Here is an 18,295-nt window from a genome sequence, read left to right as displayed (position 1 = left end):
GGGGGTACCAGCAGAATAAGTTTGGGAACGGCTACCATATACAGGGGTTGGACAATGAAACTGAAACACCTGGCTTTAGACAGGTGTGGCTATAGCAGCCCGGCCGTGTATATTGACCCTGTGGAGCTCCTGACGGACAGTTCTGGTGGAAACAGCAGAGTTGAGGAGCACATTTAATTTTGCCGTGATTTGGGCAACCATGGTTTTATGTTTTTTTTTTAAAATATATACAGTGGTGCTCATATGTTTACATACCCCAGCAGAATATACGCTTTCTTGACGATTTCTCACAAAATATGAAGGATTACACAAAACCTTTTTTTTCACTCAATGCTAGTGACTGGGTTAAGATATTTATTAGCAATCTTCTGTGTTTACTCTTTCAAAAGAATGATCACAACCCAAACTATCCAAATGACCCTGTTCAAAAGTTTACATACCCTAGTTTTTAATGCTGAATATGGCCCTGTTTAACATCAGGGACCGCTCTAAATTGTTTGTGGTAGTTGTGGATAAGGCTCTTAATGTTCTCGGATGACAAAACAGCACATTCTTCCTGGCAGAATGGTTGTTTCCTATAATATTTTTGGGTGTCTTGCTGGAACCTCACATTTGAGGTTTCCCCTGAATGGCTCAATGATGTTGAGATCAGGAGAGTGAGACGGTCGCTCAAAAGCTTCATTTTATTCTTTCTGAAGCTAATGACGGGTTGATTTGGCTTTCTGTGTTGAAATATTGTCATGTTGGCATGTCCAAACAATGGACCATGTGCAGTTTCAAGGCTGTTGTGTGTCAAGTTTCCTCCAGTATTTTTCACAGGGCAATGTATTCATCATTCTGCGAGTATGGATCAAAAGTATAATGCATTTGAAACTCAAATGTCCCCATGAAATCAGTGGTCCATGACCATGTTTCACAGAAGGGATGGTGTAACTTTCATCATAGGCTCCGTTGACTGTTCTCCAAATGGTACTGTTAATAGTGGCTGAAAAAAGTTCCATATTGATCTCATTTTTCCAAATGACATTGTCACAGGCATTCTGATGCTTCTCACCATGCTATTTGGTGTATCATATGCAAAATAACATGTTTGCATTTTTGTAGTAATGGCTTTCTCCTGGCAACCCCCAACAGCCCATCTTTCCTCAAGTGCCTCTTTGCTGTACAGTTCAAAACATTTTTTCATGTTGTCCTATATTTCACCTGAAGTTATTTTTTGGTTGTCATATGCCTCCTGATGTCATGAGCACTCTCTCTCTCCCTGGTAGCAACCTTAATTGCATTCAATTCTCTGCCACTCTGCTCACTCTCTCCCTACTCTGCCTAACGAGCTCCACCTGGCTCCGCCCTGCTCTGCTCTTGTTACCTGGCCAGCTGCACTGCATTTTCCACTCGCCATCCTCACCTTGCCTCACTCTGTTCTAATTACTCTGCCAGCTGCACTGCATTTCCCCACTAACCTCTCCCAGTATATCAAGCCCTGTTTTTCAGCCAAGCCCTGTCAGATCGTCTTCAAACCCGGACCAGTAACCTGCCTGTCTACGCTCTGACTCCTGTCTGATTCCGATCCTCTTGACTGCCTCCCTGTTCTTCTGCCCCGACTATCCCGACCTGCCTTCTGGACCTCGACTACTCTCTGATCTTCAGCCCCTCCGGTAACTCGATTCTGCCTTCTGTCTCTCACCACAATTATTGCCTAGCCCTGGTCTGTACTTCTGCCTGCCATTCATATTGCTTTTGTGTGTGTGTTCCCCCAGTTCTCCGACCACCAGATGAGCGAGCCCAGACGCTTCACCACCCTCAGCCCGACACGCCGCTCGATCACTGGGGGACACACACACTAGGCACTTTGGACTGGAAACCCCCGGACACTTGGTGACCCCCGGAGCCCCAGGTAACCCACAGGACCCTGGAAAACCCCAGAGCCCCAAGCACCCCTGGAACCCCTGACACCCCTGGCACTCCTAGCACCCCTGGAACCGGCACCTCCAAAGACCTCAAGATTCACTCACTCCTCTTCCCCCCTGAACCCTTCAATAAACAACTCTGAATTTGAACTTGCGCTCTTGGGTCGTCTTCTGTCCGTGACACCTGAACAATTTCCCTTGCAACGATCATTGCAATGCAATGATTCCCTTGCCCAATGGCTTGATTTCAACCAAACCCCCTCATATTGCATTTCTGAATTGAAATTCCAACAGTGCCAACATGACAATATTTCAACACAGAAAGCCAAATCAACCCGTCATTAGCTTCAGAAAGAATAAAATGAAGGTTTTTGAGCGACCATCTCACTCTCCTGATCTCAACATCATTGAGCCACTCAGGGAAAACCTCAAATGTGAGGTTCCAGCAAGACACCCAAAAATATTATAGGAAACAACCGTTCTGCCAGGAAGAATGTGCTGTTTTGTCATCTGAGAATATTAAGAGCCTTATCCACAACTACCACAAACAATTTAGAGCGGTCCTTGATGTTACACAGGGTCATATTCAGCATCAGAAACTAGGGTATGTAAACTTTTGAACAGGGTCATTTGGGTAGTTTGGGGTGTGATCATGCTTTTGAAAGAGTAAACACAGAAGATTGCTAATAAATATCTTAAGCCAGTCACTAGCAATGAGTGAAAAAAAAGGTTTTGTGTAATCCCTCATATTTTGTGAGAAATCCCCAAGAAAGTGTATATTCTGCTGGGGTATGTAAACATATGAGCACCACTGTATATACTGTATATGCAGTCCTGGTTAGCAACCGAAGATTCCTTTCACACAGCTTCCACAGTTAATCCTGTTGGATGTAATTTGTCCTTCTTGGTGGTATGTGCTGACATTACTCTGGATACCGTGGCTCTTGTTACATCACAAAGACTTGCTGTCTTGGTGACCCTAATATGCCAATCATGATGTTGTGTGCATTGCAATATTTTGAGCAAAACTATGCTCTTACTCTGCTAATTGAACCATCACACTCGTACTAGCGCAATGTGCAATTAATGAAGATTGGCCACCAGACTGGTCCAATTTAGCAAATGAAACGTCCTACACTAAAATGACAGTTGTTTCAATTTCATTGCCCAACACCTGCATTGTACGTTATATATCTATACATCTTACCCCTGCTCCCACCCCACTACCTCTGCCTTCTGTCCAAACCTGCACCCACCCCACCTGACACACCACCTTCATGCATGCTCTACATCCTCTAGTATAGCCTATCTGTATGAATCCCAGATGCTACCCCCACGTCTGCACTGTCTCTTCTTTCTTATGCCTTTCTTCTCTGTGTCTCTCTTCCACACAGATAGAGAGAGCAAAAAGAAAGAGAGAAGGAGTCAGAGAGAGGGGGAGAGATGTAGATAGACACTCAGATATGAAGAGAAAGAGAGACAGGAGGGAGCCATCATGTGTGCACATGATCATGTGTGTGACACATAGAGAGGGAATGGGTGGAAAGAACTTGAAAGGGAGATACATGGGGGAGGGAAGGAGGGAGAGAGGATAGAGGAATGGAATGAGGAGGCTGAGAGAGAGCGAGAGAGAGCGAGAGAGAGAGAGAGAGAGAGAGAGAGAGAGAGAGAGAGAGAGAGAGAGAGAGAGAGAGAATATTGCATACAGAGAGAAGAGGATGAACATTCATGGGAAGACTCTCTTGGAAAAGAGATATGCTGAGCACAGCTTGCCCCTTGATCTATCAAGCACTAAGCACGCACTCACGCACGCACGCATGCACACACGCACGCACACAGGCATACCCGAAAGCCTTGCCCTGCCAGCAACAACTGCATTCCAATAAGAAATAGCAATTACGGTGTATGTGCAAATCTGTGTGTGAGCAACCCTGCCAGGAAAGAGAAAGAGACAGAGGGAGAGAGAGGGGGGGGTGGGGGTTTAAGATGAGCATGGCAACGAGCAGAAATTGAAAAATAACAAAAAGACGAGAAGGGGGCAAAGTTGCTTGGCTGGCAGAGGCTGGGGTGGGGTGTTGTAGAGGAGTAGAGGGAGAGACGATTTGTCTGACTGCCGGGGTAGACGGGCATAAGTGGAACCGGAGATGGATAACACACACATGCATGTACACACACACACGCACGCACGCACGCACGCACGCACGCACGCACACAAGCACACACACACACACACACACACACACACACACACACACACACACACACACACACACACACACACACACACACACACACACACACACACACACACACACAGAACTAACACTGCGCTGATGTCATCACCCCCCATTGCTTTGCCTAAAAGGGTCACTTTTGCAGTCACTACACCTTTGGCTGTAGAGACGGACAAAGTGATTTCCTTAACATGCATACCCCCACATATGCGTACACACACAAGGACACACGCACGCATGCACACAAGCACCACACGCACGCACGCACGCACGCACGCACGCACGCACGCACGCACACAAGCACACACGCACACACACACACACACACACACACACACACACCAGCCATTCAATTGCCCCCTGGTTTCAGGTTGCAGAATATTATATGCATTATTCAAATGTCTGCAGCAGTCGGCAAGATTACACTCTCGTGTTAGCATTAGCCAACCCATGTTGGTCCCCTGCCTTTTTCTTTCTTCCCCAACCAAAGGTACTTGAATCATGTTGTAATTGTATTTTTGGGGGTTGTTCACTATTATATCACAAATGCTAATGCTTCACATGTTATTCCTACATGCTATACCCCCTCCACCTACATACACGCGTGCACTCAGGCACACACTCGCACGCATGCACGTATGCATGCATGCACACATACACACACACACACACACACACACACACACACACACACACACACACACACACACACACACACACACACACACACACACACACACACACACACACACACACACACACACACACACACACACACACACATTTGGCCGTAACTACCATTGAGGACACAGAGGTCATGTCTTCTGTATTTTTGTCAGTAATGCAAAATGTATCTATTGATGAAAACCGATAGATCAACAATAAAAAATTCAGTCTATATACACCACCCCCATTTATCCTCAGGTCCGTGATTAATGAAAAAAAAACTTAAGAGTTTGACTGAAGTGTTTGAAGTATTCTAAATGTACAGTATGCATTACAGCACACAGTATTTGATCCCGGTATTTGAAAATGTCTGGTTACGGCCCTGCACACACCCTTGTGCTATTGCTGCTGGTGACAGTCTGGTACATTAGGACTGAGCTTGTGGAGGCCATGCCTGTTGCCAGGGGGTGGATAAAGTTGTCCAGGGCCCAGGGAAATTAGGGGGCCCATGCATAATTTGGTCCTTATTACGTTAAATGTATTGGGGGGGGGGGGTAGAGGACTTTGTCCTGGGCCATGCCTGTTGCTTGGAGTTGATGGGAGCATCTGGGCTCAGGGTGGCTGGCTGCAGCATGTGCACGTGGGGCTGGCCGGGGGTTAGTTGAGTATCTGAGGCACGTCCTGCCTCCCAGTCTTTTTTTAAAGGGCCCTTCAAAGGCACACACAGGCCTGGACTGATGATTTGAGGCATTTAGCTTTCTGTTTGATGTCGGTCTGCCAAGTTGAACAACATGAGGAGTAGTTTGGGAGTGTGTGTGTGTGTGTGTGTGTGTGTGTGTGTGTGTGTGTGTGTGTGTGTGTGTGTGTGTGTGTGTGCGCGCGCGTGCGCGGGTATGTGTGCATATGTTTGAGAGAGCTTTTTATGCAGTCAGAAGGACATATGAGTGTATTTGAACGTGTGCATGTCATGAAAATCATGATAACATTAACAAATTACATCGAATTATACTTGAATCTGTAAAGGAGAATATGAACTGTCCCTGGCATTGCAGTTAGGTGGATAAGGAAATTGTATTTTTCACTTTCATCATGAAATGGGTTGCTGGAATGGATTTCTTTGAACTGTCTGACTCTTTACATGGTAAAAGGTTATGGACTAAAATGTCAACACTGCTTCGAGTTTCAACAAATGCAGGAGTCTGTCGAGAGTAAAGTAGGATCACACAGACACATTCTTTAATTTTTAAAATCTTTTTAATTCCTTTTTTAGCAAAAAAAGGCAACACACAGAGAGAGGCTACAAAGATCCAACAATATTCAGAATCGAGAAAAGGAAAGACAAAGGATAACTGTACTTTCAAAAAAAGAGGGAGGGTTTTAAAAAAAGTAAGAAATTCCATCATTTGGGTAACCGACGACGGAACATTTTGTGTTTACCATGGTTTTTCTCTAATTTGTCGCAAATGTCGAGGAAGTAGCATGGTACGCATGCAAGACATGAAGTGGTTCCACTGAAATTGTAGCGTCTCAGCAATTTCAACATCATGTGAATGTCTATGACTCGATGAAAATCTTTTTATGGCAAATGCTTATTTTATGATTGACAGATAAGACACATGTAGGAAGAGGAGAGAGGGGGGGAAACATCTTATATTCCACAAACCTTTTTTTTCTATTATTCACAATATACCATTTTTTCATTTTAATAAATACAAAAACAACAACACTGTGATTTGAAAAGAAATGAAACGAAAAGAAACAAAAAAATTAAAAACAATTAGTATTTTTTTTATAAAGACACTAAAATGCATCGGACATTAAATATTGATATAAATTTGGTATGTTCTCCAACAGACATGTCACCTGTTCCCAAACAAAAATGCTTGGAAGTGGCACTTCACTGTGATAGGGGGTGTATGGAAACTCACTGCCAATAGGATCAAGAAGAAATTAAAATGGCTGTAAAAAATAAAACAAAATAAAATAAATTTGGATTTGTTACCAGCCGTATTGGAATGAATTTCAATGTGAGGATGCATATGGATATATATACACATATGTACACACACATGAACACCACCAAAACCAAACCCAAAAAAAGATCCTGAGATACTCTTTGCACCTCATTTTCAGAAGACTGGCCACAATATTGAGATAACGTGACATGAAAATGGCACTCAAGAACTCTACAACCAGGAGAGAAACTCGATAAAGCCATAACCTCCAGCACTCTCCATATTGACAATAATTGTACTGCTGGGAACATAAGAAAGTTTGAAAAAATAAAAGTGAGAAGAGCAAACAGTCATAAAACCAGTCAATCCTGAATGTCACTGTAACAGTAAAAAAATAGCATTTAAAAAAACAAAGAAGCAGCGTGTTGTTTTTTTTTAATTTAACATTTAATTCTGCATGGTTCACTTTTGGAAACAAGCGAAAAAAGTTCAATGTGCAAGGAAAGAGAATTTGAAAAACCAACGCTCAAAAGAAGACACGACATTAAAAACCAATGTATAAAAAAAACAAATGAGATTCTGAACTCTGTACTGTGATTGGTAAATTGTGTATTGTGATCCGTTCACTGGTTGTGAGACAGAGGCAGTGGTAAACTTTAAACCAGATCGTTCTGTAGCACTTTGTACATGCATGCATCGGTATAATATAAGCCTCGCAGTCGTTTTCCAGACCTGCAATGCCCAGTGCTTTTCTTATGGAGTATTGCTTATCCTGGACAACTGGTCGACTGGTCACAGTGGATCTCTCCTTGTGTCTCCTTGAAAGTTACACTGGCTCGGTATGTGAAGAGCCACATTTGGTGCTATACTGTGCATGTGACGACTAAGTGCTTTGTAACAAAAAATAACAACAAAAAATAATTTTGCAACCAATTCACTCCAGTTAAGACTGATCGTTCATGCCAGTCTTCCTCTTCCTTATTGTCATTTTCACTAATATTTTTCACCAGTGGACTGGGCTTGCAGATGCTTCATCATTAGGAAGCAACAGTACAGAAAGCATTACTGTAAGTGCTTGGCCTGTTTAAGCAGCAAAGCAACGGACGAGTACAAATTGTTTGCATGAACATAAAAACTTAACAGGAACAGTGAAATAAGCAACATCAGATCAGAGCTAGCAGGAAGAGGCGAGGACATTTTCAAACAAAGCATTCCTGCCTTCTGTCACGGACATTAGCAAGCTAAGATGTTAGCTAGTTTAAAACTCACTGTGAGCGCAAGAGAGAATGTTTTACGTGGAGGAGACGGCACAGTAAGAGATCAAGCAGAAAACCAACAAAGGAGGGAAAACGTCTGTTCTGTCCTTCACAGAGATCTCTTGTCAGTCTTAAAATGGCCTCAGCAAGGATCCCTTATCAATCGTGAAATCGCCTTATCTGGAAAACCGTCATCAGCCTTGAAATGCTCCCAGAACAACTCGTCAGAACGTCAACAAAATATGATGGATCTCATCCACCTACAGGGGGTTGCATTAGGTTGGGTGGGGTTAGGGGATGTTGGGGTGTCAATTCTGTCTTCTGAGGGCAATCAGAATGCTTTGAGAGGGGGGGGGGTCAAATGTGCAGTAGGGGGTGGGATGGGTTGAGGATTGGGTTGGTGGGGGATGTTTCTATTTTGACCACTTGTTAATCCGTGGAGAGCACAAACACACTAACATCCAGGCCATCCATCGTTAGATGTGTCACTGCTCAGATCCTCTGGAGGCCCATCTAGTCCTCCTCAGGTCTGTTCCAGTGCTGGCCCAGTAAGCATGCACGCACGCACGCATGCACGCACGCACGCCCACGCACACACGCACACGCACACACACACACCATCTAACACTGACTAATCCTCCCCTGTCAGCAGGTAAAACCTGACCTCAATCACACACAGATCGACTGACTGACTGACTGACAGACAGACCGCCAGACCGACCCACAGACAGACAGACTTACAAACACACACCGGGCCAGCTCCTGTTTGCTGTGTTCAGTCTCGCCTCCATCCCCCACATCGTGACCCAAAAGGCTGTGACTATCTTTAATATCTCTCTGTACACTGCTATATATTTTCTTAACTCTTAGTTTACAGTACAGAAATCTCACCCCTTTCAGCTTCTTCATGTCAGCAGGAGCTATGCTTTTTTTGTGCTTATCACCAAAATTGCAGTGCAAAAAATAATAATAATTATTAATAATAGTCATCATAACAACAATTAATTAATCAATGATAGGTATTAACAGGTGAAGGATCATAAAATAATTACTTTATGGCACGACAGCCTTTCCATTCACATATAGTACAGGTAATCTGATAGAACCCAACAGTATGAGAAATTGGGAACCAAACCAAAAAAATAAAAATAAAAGGTTGAACCGAAAATGGCTTGCATAGCAATGCAAAAACAATGTTAAGAACATATTTACAAGAGACATATCCCTTTTTCTTTCCGTCATTAAGCAATCTTAATGCATCCGCTCCGATCTCTATTTCTTTTTTTTTTAGTCTTCACACAAAAAAGTCTTTTTTTAAGGTGGAAGGTGGGAGATAACTTCTTGAAAGGATAAAAATGTCAAATCAAGGTTGTGTGGTCTGTCTTTACATGGACATTTACAGATTTGCCACAATGTTTCTCCATTGATGTCATCTTCATCATCTTCTCCTCTTTCTTCTTGTGAGATTCAATAAAGGATGAAAATCCCATAGTATTTCCCACAGAAAGCAGGGCTGGAGATGGGACCAGGGATGGACCAACATGACACGGTCCTGCTTCAGCCATCCTCAAGTCACTCTGGAGAGAGAAGATAGAACAGAAACACACTGTTAGGAGCATGGCCACACAGAATTCAACTCGTAGTTTATCTGCCTATGAATCACAAGTGGAATTTCCATCATAGTGATCTCCCTGGGATTATTGTTATAAGAACATGGTCACACCACACATTTGGTCCAGCTAAGTTGGATTACTTGCAGACAATCTCTTGGTAAATCTTCCAAGGTATGGCTTACCCAACTCTATGTGTCCACGGTTAGAAGGGTGGGGCCGATGCTATTTTTCAATTGCCGGTTGCTAGGTCATTCAGAACATAGATGAGTGATTCTCCGATTCGACTACGCTTTTAAGTCCATGGATTTTATTTGCCAATTGCCAACTATTAACTGCATCCAATGATTATTTGGACATTAGAAAACATTTATCTTTCATATAATACAGAAAGTGTAGACATGGCATTATTTCCCTCAGCAAGAATGAATATTTAATACTGGTTTTGGGCGTTTTCATGCCGTCCTGTTTTCCAAATGTCAGATTCAGTCTTCATATTAGCATGTAAAGAAACTTGTTTTGCCCAAGACGATTGCAAATGTTGATTCACAGTAATCATCACAATTTGACAAAACTGTCAGAAAGACCACTGTCCTTTCCATTATACATGAAATTTGCCATTTTGTGTGTGTCCACGAAAACTGTGTTAACCGTGTCACGGTCTGAAACCCCCTCCATAAATCAGTAATGGTTTGGTCTTAGGCCATACGAATAACATCACGTGATGTCATAACCTCTTTGGCAGGATATGGGAAGACTTATTGGTAAGTTTTGAGCTCCATCCTTCCATAATTTAATCCATTCTTTTTCATGTTCTCATAGCGGGAAATTGCCTGTCAACTGTGTTATCAACATATTCATAAGAATCTGAGTTAGAAATCACATGTAGAAAAACATAGATAAAGCATACAGATACATGAATTGATTAAGGTGTTGTGGTGGAACTTCTGAGGTCCTCAGTTAGCACAACACCATAACAATGGCTGAAATGTCAACCGTGTTACCGTCAATGGTGTTACAATTAGCTATGACAGTCAGGGTTGCCAGATGAGGCTGATGATTTCAAGCCCAAAAATTTTTCAAAATCCGCCTAGAAGCACAAAATCCCGCCCAATTCTATTGATTTATATGGCAAAAAGTGGGCAGGTTTTTCTGATAAATGCCATTTTTACCCGCACACGGCCATCCTAAGCAGCCCAATTGGGCGGGAACCAGCCCAATCTGGCAACACTGATGACAGTTGAGGAGGAGTATGTTTTTGCCAATTTATCTCCATATTGACAGACAAACAAACAAAATAATTTGTGTTCTAGGGAGATGGGTTTGTCAGCTCTGTTTTTTCTCCTAAAAAAGTGCCGACTTGTTCCCCTGCACTGTTGACCGTAACACAGTTGAGTAACACGGTTGACTGTTTTGAAAGTGTTTTTGAGCTATTGATTCCTTATGTGTTGGAAAAATCCTATGAACAGACACTAGGGATTATCTCTGGAGAAGGAAGTCTTGTGTAAGGAGGGTGACTAAATTCAAATCAGACGTTACAGGGATGTATAATAAAAAATGAATCAGTCTGTATCACAGTGAATCATAAAATCCTACTTATGAAGCTCAACAATCACATTTTCTATATCAGTTACACAGATTAATGACAACATTATTGCTAAGGGACATAAGCACTTTCAAACGTGTATTGTTTCAACTCTGTAGTATTTTTTATTTATGTTTGAAATGACATAGTATTTGTCCATAACGCTGTTGACAAAATAATTAAGCAAATGTTCGCTTTCATTAGAGTATTTATCAAATGATTTAAGATTAAGCTTGGCAATTTGTTTGTTTGGAAACTTAAATATATACACTATGTAAACATCTAGGTCATTTAGTTGAAAAAAAAAATACTGATAATTGACATTTTGCTTTTGCCAAAAGCGTAGGCGAATCGTAGAATCACTCATAGGAGAAGCCTAACCGGAACTAGCAGACTAGAAGTTCTGTGAGAGTATGACAACACTGAAGGGGGCATGGTGGATTGAGTACTTACATAATTCCCCAGAGTATTGTGACTGGCCATTGGTCCCCATGAAGTCTTCGGCTGAGTGTTCGCCATTGAAGCCCCTCTGCTGCTGCTGCTGCTGCTGCTGGCCCCTCTGGCCGTCGCCCTTGCGGGGCCCCGTCGAGCTCTTGGAGGAGCCCGTGCCCGAGGAACTGTGGGCCCCGGGGGACGGGAAGGACGGCTTGCTGTAGGGTGGCATGGCTTCTTCTGGAGAACACAAACGGAGACAACAAAGAACAGGGTATTTTAGACCATGAGATGCGGGCATTATTACATGCACTTAACACAATAGGCTAGAATATTTTGATAAAGTTCACACAATAAATCAAATACATACTATGGTACACATTACAAAAATGTGTCGCAATAGAAACTAATGTTTTGAGAGGAGACCATGTAATAACTAGCGTTGTAAGGCAGTAATAGCGTGTGAATACACAATTATGAACCCATGACCTTGGCCAGAAGATGGATGACTTGAAAAAATCCCTAATATTGAGAACGGCTTCCAATGACAATTTTCTTCCTCTTAACACCGTGAACCCCATTCATTAAGACAGCAATGTAATCAATGGGGAGCTCCCAATCCAAGAGTGCCTTAGTTAGCCCTCCCTCTCTATGCATGAGAGAGAGAGAGAGAGAGAGACTTTTTACCAGGCACAGAGAGAGAGAGAGAGAGAGAGAGAGAGAGAGAGAGAGAGAGAGAGAGAGAGAGAGAGAGAGAGAGGGAGAGGGAGAGGGAGAGAGAGAGAGAGGGAGAGAGAGAAACCGAGACAGAGACAGGGGCAGAGGCAGAGGCAGAGATAGAGAGAGAGAGAGAGAGAGAGAGAGATAGAGAGAGATAGAGAGAGAGAGAGAGAGAGAGAGAGAGAAAGGGAGGCAGAGACAGAGACAGAGACAGAGACAGAGATGAAATCAGAGGGAAGTGATTTGGCAGTTTAGCACTTGGACCAAGCTTTCAGGTTCAGTCCCATTCTGGCAAGAACCCTGCGCCCCGAACATCTGCTGTGTGCTCAGGCCAGCTAGCATAGCCAAGCAAGCAATGCAGGAACAAGACGAGTGTGAAAGAGAGGAGGGAGAGAGGGATGTAAAGAGAAAGAGAAAGCAATTCTTCAGAGAAATGCACTTTGTGAGAAAATACTGTACATAGACTTAAGAAGTGTGTATGTGTGAGTGTGCATACGCACGTGTATGTGTGTGTGTGTGTGTGCACGCGCGCATATGTGTGTGTGTGTGTGTGTATGTGTGTGTGTGTGTGTGTATGTGTGTGTGTGTGTGTGCGTGTGTGAGTGTGAGTGTATGTGTGTGTGTGTGCACGCGCGCATGTGTGTGTGTGTGTGTGTGTGTGCACGCGCGCATGTGTGTGTGTGTGTGTGTGTGTGTGTGTGTGTGTGAAGGTGCAGAGATCTATATACGCCTGGCCAGCAGCATTGAAGAACAGAGGTTGGCAGAGAGCTGGACCTTTTCAAGATGGTGACCCCCTTCGACGGCCACAACCTCCAGATGACCTTGCTGCATGTTCCTCTTCCTGAGCTGACCTTTCTCCAAATGCTGCTGCCGTGGCCCCTTGCTAATTATGTGGTGGGGTCACGTGCAGGGCCACTGACAGCTTTTGCTGGGCCCGGGACAAAGACATCTGAAAGGGCACCCCTACCCAATACACACAATGTAATGGGGACCCAATTCTTGGCCCTCTATCTCCCTAGACCCAGGACAACATACCCCTTTGTCTGCCCCCTGTCGGTGGGCCTGGTCACGTGAACCCAGTTGCACCCCCCAGTGCCACCCAACGACAATGCAGACCTTTTCCATCCCCATTACTACTATTATGTATTTGTGGTCTGGGCCGGCGAAAGCGCTTTGGTAAATGTCACGGGCCATAGATTCCTCTGAGGGATTTGACGTTCTGGCTGCTGTTTCCACTTTGTTCTGTTTTGGGAAGGCTGTGATGATGAAGGTGGGGTGGGGTGGGAGGACAAGGTCAGGGAGTGGGGGTGGGCGGAAGTTGGTAAGGCCGTGATGGGATATTGGCAGTAATGGCTATCAATGTTTGCACACTCTCGCTAATAAGTGTGTGTATGTGTCTGTGTGTGTGTGTGCGCGTGCGCATGTTGATGAATTGAAGCAGGTGTTAGATTGTGTAGTTTTCTCTCTCTGCCTATGTGTGTGTGTGTGTGTGGGGGGGGGGTATGTACTGTATGCACATGGGTTTGAAAGAGCAAAGTTCAGTGCATCACTTGTCTTTCACCACAGTAATTAATGAGGCAAACATTGGTGAGGACATACGTCTGTAAATCTCTCTGTGTGTGTGTGTGTGTGTGTGTGTGTGTGTGTGTGTGTGTGTGTGTGTGTGTGTGTGTGTGTGTGTGTGTGTGTGTGTGTGTGTGTGTGTGTGTGTGTGTGTGCGCGCGTGTGTGTGCGCATGTGTGTGTGTGTGTGCGGGTGTGCCTGTGCACGCTCAAGTGTGTGTGAGTGCGTGTGTGCGAATGCAAGTGAGTGTGTGTGCGCGTGCTTGTGTGTATTTCTGCATCTGTCCGTGTGTGCATGCATGTAATGTGCGTGTGTCTAAATCCCTTTATGGGCATGTTGCTTGAGTATGTGCGTAAGATCATTCGAGAGTGGAAAGCTGGGCTGATTAGGAAGCATCTGTGTGAGGCACGGGCCCCCTACTGGGCTCTGGCACACACGCAAGACAGACGAGGCCCACCACTGCTACCACTGCTGCACGGTAGACTGAACACTGAGCAGTGTTAATTTAACACTTATAGAGTAATGACTAACCAGAAAAGTGTTGAATTTCCCTATCTGAGTGTTTAATTAACACTGACATTTTAGGATGTGCCTGTCTCTGGATGTTGCCTAGAACAAGAAGCAGTTTTTGGGGGTTGGATATTTTTTGGCGATGGGTTGAGGTTGGGATGTTTGTATGTTTGTGTGTGTGTGTCTGTGAGTGTGTGAGTGTGTGTGTGTGTGTGTGTGTGTGTGCGGGGGGGGGTGCTGTCTTGAAGGCCCAATCTGTTAAGCTGTGCCTGGCCTTCACTCTGCCCAGCGGGTGAGGTAATTGAGCTCCAGGCTCTGCCAGAGGACGTGCCAAAACCGGCATCCGTGGGAGGGGTGACGTAGAGTGGGTACGGGTGGGTGGGTGGTTAGGTGGGTGGCGATTTGGATTTCCAGTGCCCCAGGTGTTGGTTTGAGGAAGTACTATACCAGGTTTGGATAGTGGTTCAATCGGGAGCTGCTGTTGCAACTAAGTGCAGAGCTCTTTACTGGTGTACTGGGTCTGTGTCTGGTTTGGTACAGTGTTTTACCAGTCAGTAACAAATAAATGGCAAAGTTTGTCACCAACCAGGTAAATCAGCACTGTGTCTGACAAGTGTCACTGAAGAAGTGTTTCATTGGACCTTTTCCAGTGCCTGCATAAAATGCCTATCCTTAGCACTTTGTGGTAAAACTGAGGGATATTCAATGTAGCAAACTGACAATGACCAAATAAATGAAAATTAAACACAAAAAGGTACACATATTACAAATAACTAAAACAAAAACAAAAAAAAATCAATGGAAGAAAAGAGAACCATGAGCTGGAACCAACCTGTGACGGGGCCGTTTTTCTGGGCGCGCTCGGCGGATCCGAGCCGCTCCTGTGCCTGTGCCTGGGCCTGCCAGTGTCGCTCCAGGGAGGTGCGCGAGGGCCGCTCCAGCGAGCTCTTCACCTCCTCCATGCCCACCCCCCCCATGCCCGACATCTGCTGCCGCTCCAGGGAGGCCGCCTTGCGCTCCGCAGGACTGCCCACGCTGCCCACGCTACGCGTCCCCTGCATCCGCCCTGCTCCACTGCCACCGCCACCACCAACACCGACGCCCTGGCAGGGAGGAGGCTCCGGGGGTGGAGGTAGGTCTGGAGGTGGTGAAGATGGACAGAGAGAGAGAGAGAGGTGGGAAGAGAGAGAGAGAGAGAGAGAGAGAGAGGGAAAGAGAGAGAGAGAGAGCGGCATAGACAGATAGACAGAGACAAAGAGGGATATAGAAATAGGGAGAGGAAAGGGAGAGAGAGAGAGAGAGAGAGAGAGAGAGAGAGAGAGAGAGAGAGAGAGAGAGAGAGAGAGAGAGAGAGAGAGAGAGAGAGAGGTCAGCACCTGACACCCGCCCACACGCAAATATATGTGTGAGATCTCACCACATGCTACTACTGAAAGTCCTTGAGGCATTTCTTGCTGAAGCTACTCAAAAATGTTCCAAGCATGCACTGTTTGTCAGAGAGACAAACTGGACTTGTCTTTCATATATTTGAATTAATGCCATTTAATTAAGTCCCACTAGCTTTGATGAATTGATTGTTATGAAATGATTGAGATATTGTTTTACTAATTTGCGTATCGATTTTTTTCCCCAATTTCTTTTCATTGGTTCATTAACATTAGTCTACATGAACTTAAACAGATCATTCAAACTTACAGTATCCTGTGGACAAAACATGAACTTCAACATCTTCACAACAGTGGATGAAGTGTATGTGTTTATATTTTATTTTTTACATTTATGTTTATGTGTATATTTATTACTGTCTATGCCAGATCAGATCTCTGTGGCCCTTACCGTCGGCGCTGGCATCTCGGCGGTGGGGCACCGTGCCCAGGCCTCTGTGTTTCCTGGTGGGGCGGGCGGCCCTCTGGTGCCCCAGGCTGTGTGTGCCCACCGTGCTGCCGTCGGTGGAGAAGGGGCTGCTGGGTCGCCCCCGATGGCTCAGGCTCTTACCTGGAGGAGGGACAAGCGGAACGAGAGGTTAACGAGGTTAACGAGGTACGACTCAAGAAGATCAATCTATGAAGATGAAAATAAAAAAATGAGGCGGCATTAAGGAACTCGGCGAATCAGCAAACGCAGAGAATCAGCAATGGATTCTCAGGTTTGATTGGATTGCAGGTCGCAATGCAATTCCCTGTGGGGGGGAATGACACCAATAAACCCAAGCATAGGAGATTGTTAGGGAGGAGAAAGAAAGACAACACCTTACAGTGTAGGTTATAGCTGTCCCAAGCTTGAACATCCTCCCAGGCATGGGATTGCAAGAATCATGAACTCCAAACCCCCAAACCCTGATTTCAGTCAGAGGCAAAGTTAATACAGGCCAAACCCAACCCAAGCCACCAGAAAGAGAAAAGAGTGTTAGTGCGAAAGAGTGAGCATGGGAAAAATCATAGTCAAAACAAAAGTTGTACTGCTTTGTCCCACGTAGCTGCCATGCATCCTTCCACCCATTCCGCCTGTTGTTCCATCATCCATAGCAGACACAGCAAACCCAAGGAGAGAATCAATCTTATTCAGCCACACAGGTGCAAGCTGATCTAGAGAACCTTGAAGCACCCATTGTTGGCCCGATTCTACTGTGGTGTAGCAAACTTGTCCAAGCAGTGCCATTGTTTAGTCGTGGTTCTCTTGCATAGCCAAACTTATGTTGTTTGAAGATTAGCAGCCCCAAGCTTTCCAGGCAATGTCCATTATTTTTTGCAGACGAGCACATCCAACCTCTACGGAGCAATGGAGCCGGTGGGAAAACCCCCCCACCCCACAAACCTGGCTTGGTCAGGCTGGTGCCGTGCAGCCGGTAGCCGCCCTTGTGGGCGGCGACCACCAGGGCCTGGGCGAAGCTGCACTGGGCGAAGAGGGAGCCGTCGGACGAGCTGCCCACGCTCGACCGGCGGCTGCTGGAGAAGTGGCGGCCATCGTCCTCCTCCTCCTCGGAGGCCGAGCCCCAGCCGTTCACCATGGAGCCTGGTGGGTTGGGATGGGAGGGGGGAGGGGAAGGGGGATACCACCAGCATTTGTCATCAATAACCCCTCCGTGGTGTACTGAACGCGTGTGTGCAGAGTTACTTCATTTCCATTACATCAGGTAACCTGTAAGTATGCTCCAGCCATTGGCGGTCCTTGGCAGGGGCCAAAGTGGGCTGAGGACACCTTTTCCCGGAAAGGCTAAGGCATTCGTTAGGCATTCAGCAGCCATTTTTTTTTGCAGGTACATAAGGCTTAAAAGGGTTAAACTAATTGTAGTGCCAATCCTAACTCTATGCCCGATTCTTTCCCTTGGTTCCATGTTTAGCTCATCACTGCAAAGGTTAAGAGGGGTAAGATGGGCTATCGCAACACTAATTATCATCAGTACATGTGTGTGTGAATACTGTAGATGTGCTGAAGACAGGGCGAGCTCATTAATGTGCGTGAGAGTTTGTTTATGTTTGTGTGCTCTCTTGAGGAGACGTTGAGCACTGGAACTTTCATCATCTTCATTCAAAGAGTAAACAGTAAACAGACTCATGCACGCACGCTCACGCACACACAGACACACAGACACACACGCACACGCACACACACACACACACACACACACACACACACACACAGACACACAGACACACACGCACACGCACACACACACTCATGCCCTAGGGTTGCCCTGCATTCGGAGGACACATCCAGAGCACTGTTCCCTTTAATGTTGTCTTCTAATCTCAGAAGGTGCCCTGTTATGTATAGTATGCATGAATCTGGCCACTGGTGAGCCTCCTTCCATGCAGGCTAGCCTTTTGATGATGAAGCCCCATAGCCAAGCCTGCCGA

At 45.3% G+C, this 18,295-nt stretch overlaps 1 protein-coding gene across 3 annotated transcripts in view; it reads right to left on the bottom strand.

Moving 5' to 3' along the window:
* Positions 1-8,399: 8,399 nt before the first annotated feature.
* The window catches only part of robo2 (roundabout, axon guidance receptor, homolog 2 (Drosophila)), a 367,809-nt gene continuing 357,913 nt past the window's right edge, over positions 8,400-18,295 (bottom strand). For all 3 annotated transcript variants that reach the window (XM_063205086.1, XM_063205085.1, XM_063205087.1), the window contains 5 exons: positions 17,253-17,450; positions 16,275-16,433; positions 15,271-15,576; positions 11,667-11,885; positions 8,400-9,595 (listed from right to left, as the gene is read on the bottom strand). In XM_063205086.1, the coding sequence (XP_063061156.1) occupies positions 9,594-9,595; positions 11,667-11,885; positions 15,271-15,576; positions 16,275-16,433; positions 17,253-17,450 (884 nt within the window). In that variant the 3' untranslated portion in view covers positions 8,400-9,593. The remainder of the gene's footprint in view (positions 9,596-11,666; positions 11,886-15,270; positions 15,577-16,274; positions 16,434-17,252; positions 17,451-18,295) is intronic.

The sequence above is a fragment of the Engraulis encrasicolus genome, chromosome 8 (genome assembly GCF_034702125.1).
Source record: "Engraulis encrasicolus isolate BLACKSEA-1 chromosome 8, IST_EnEncr_1.0, whole genome shotgun sequence".
Lineage (NCBI taxonomy): Eukaryota > Metazoa > Chordata > Actinopteri > Clupeiformes > Engraulidae > Engraulis > Engraulis encrasicolus.
Note: the sequence above shows the minus strand (reverse complement) of the source record. Positions and strands in the feature narration are given on the sequence as shown.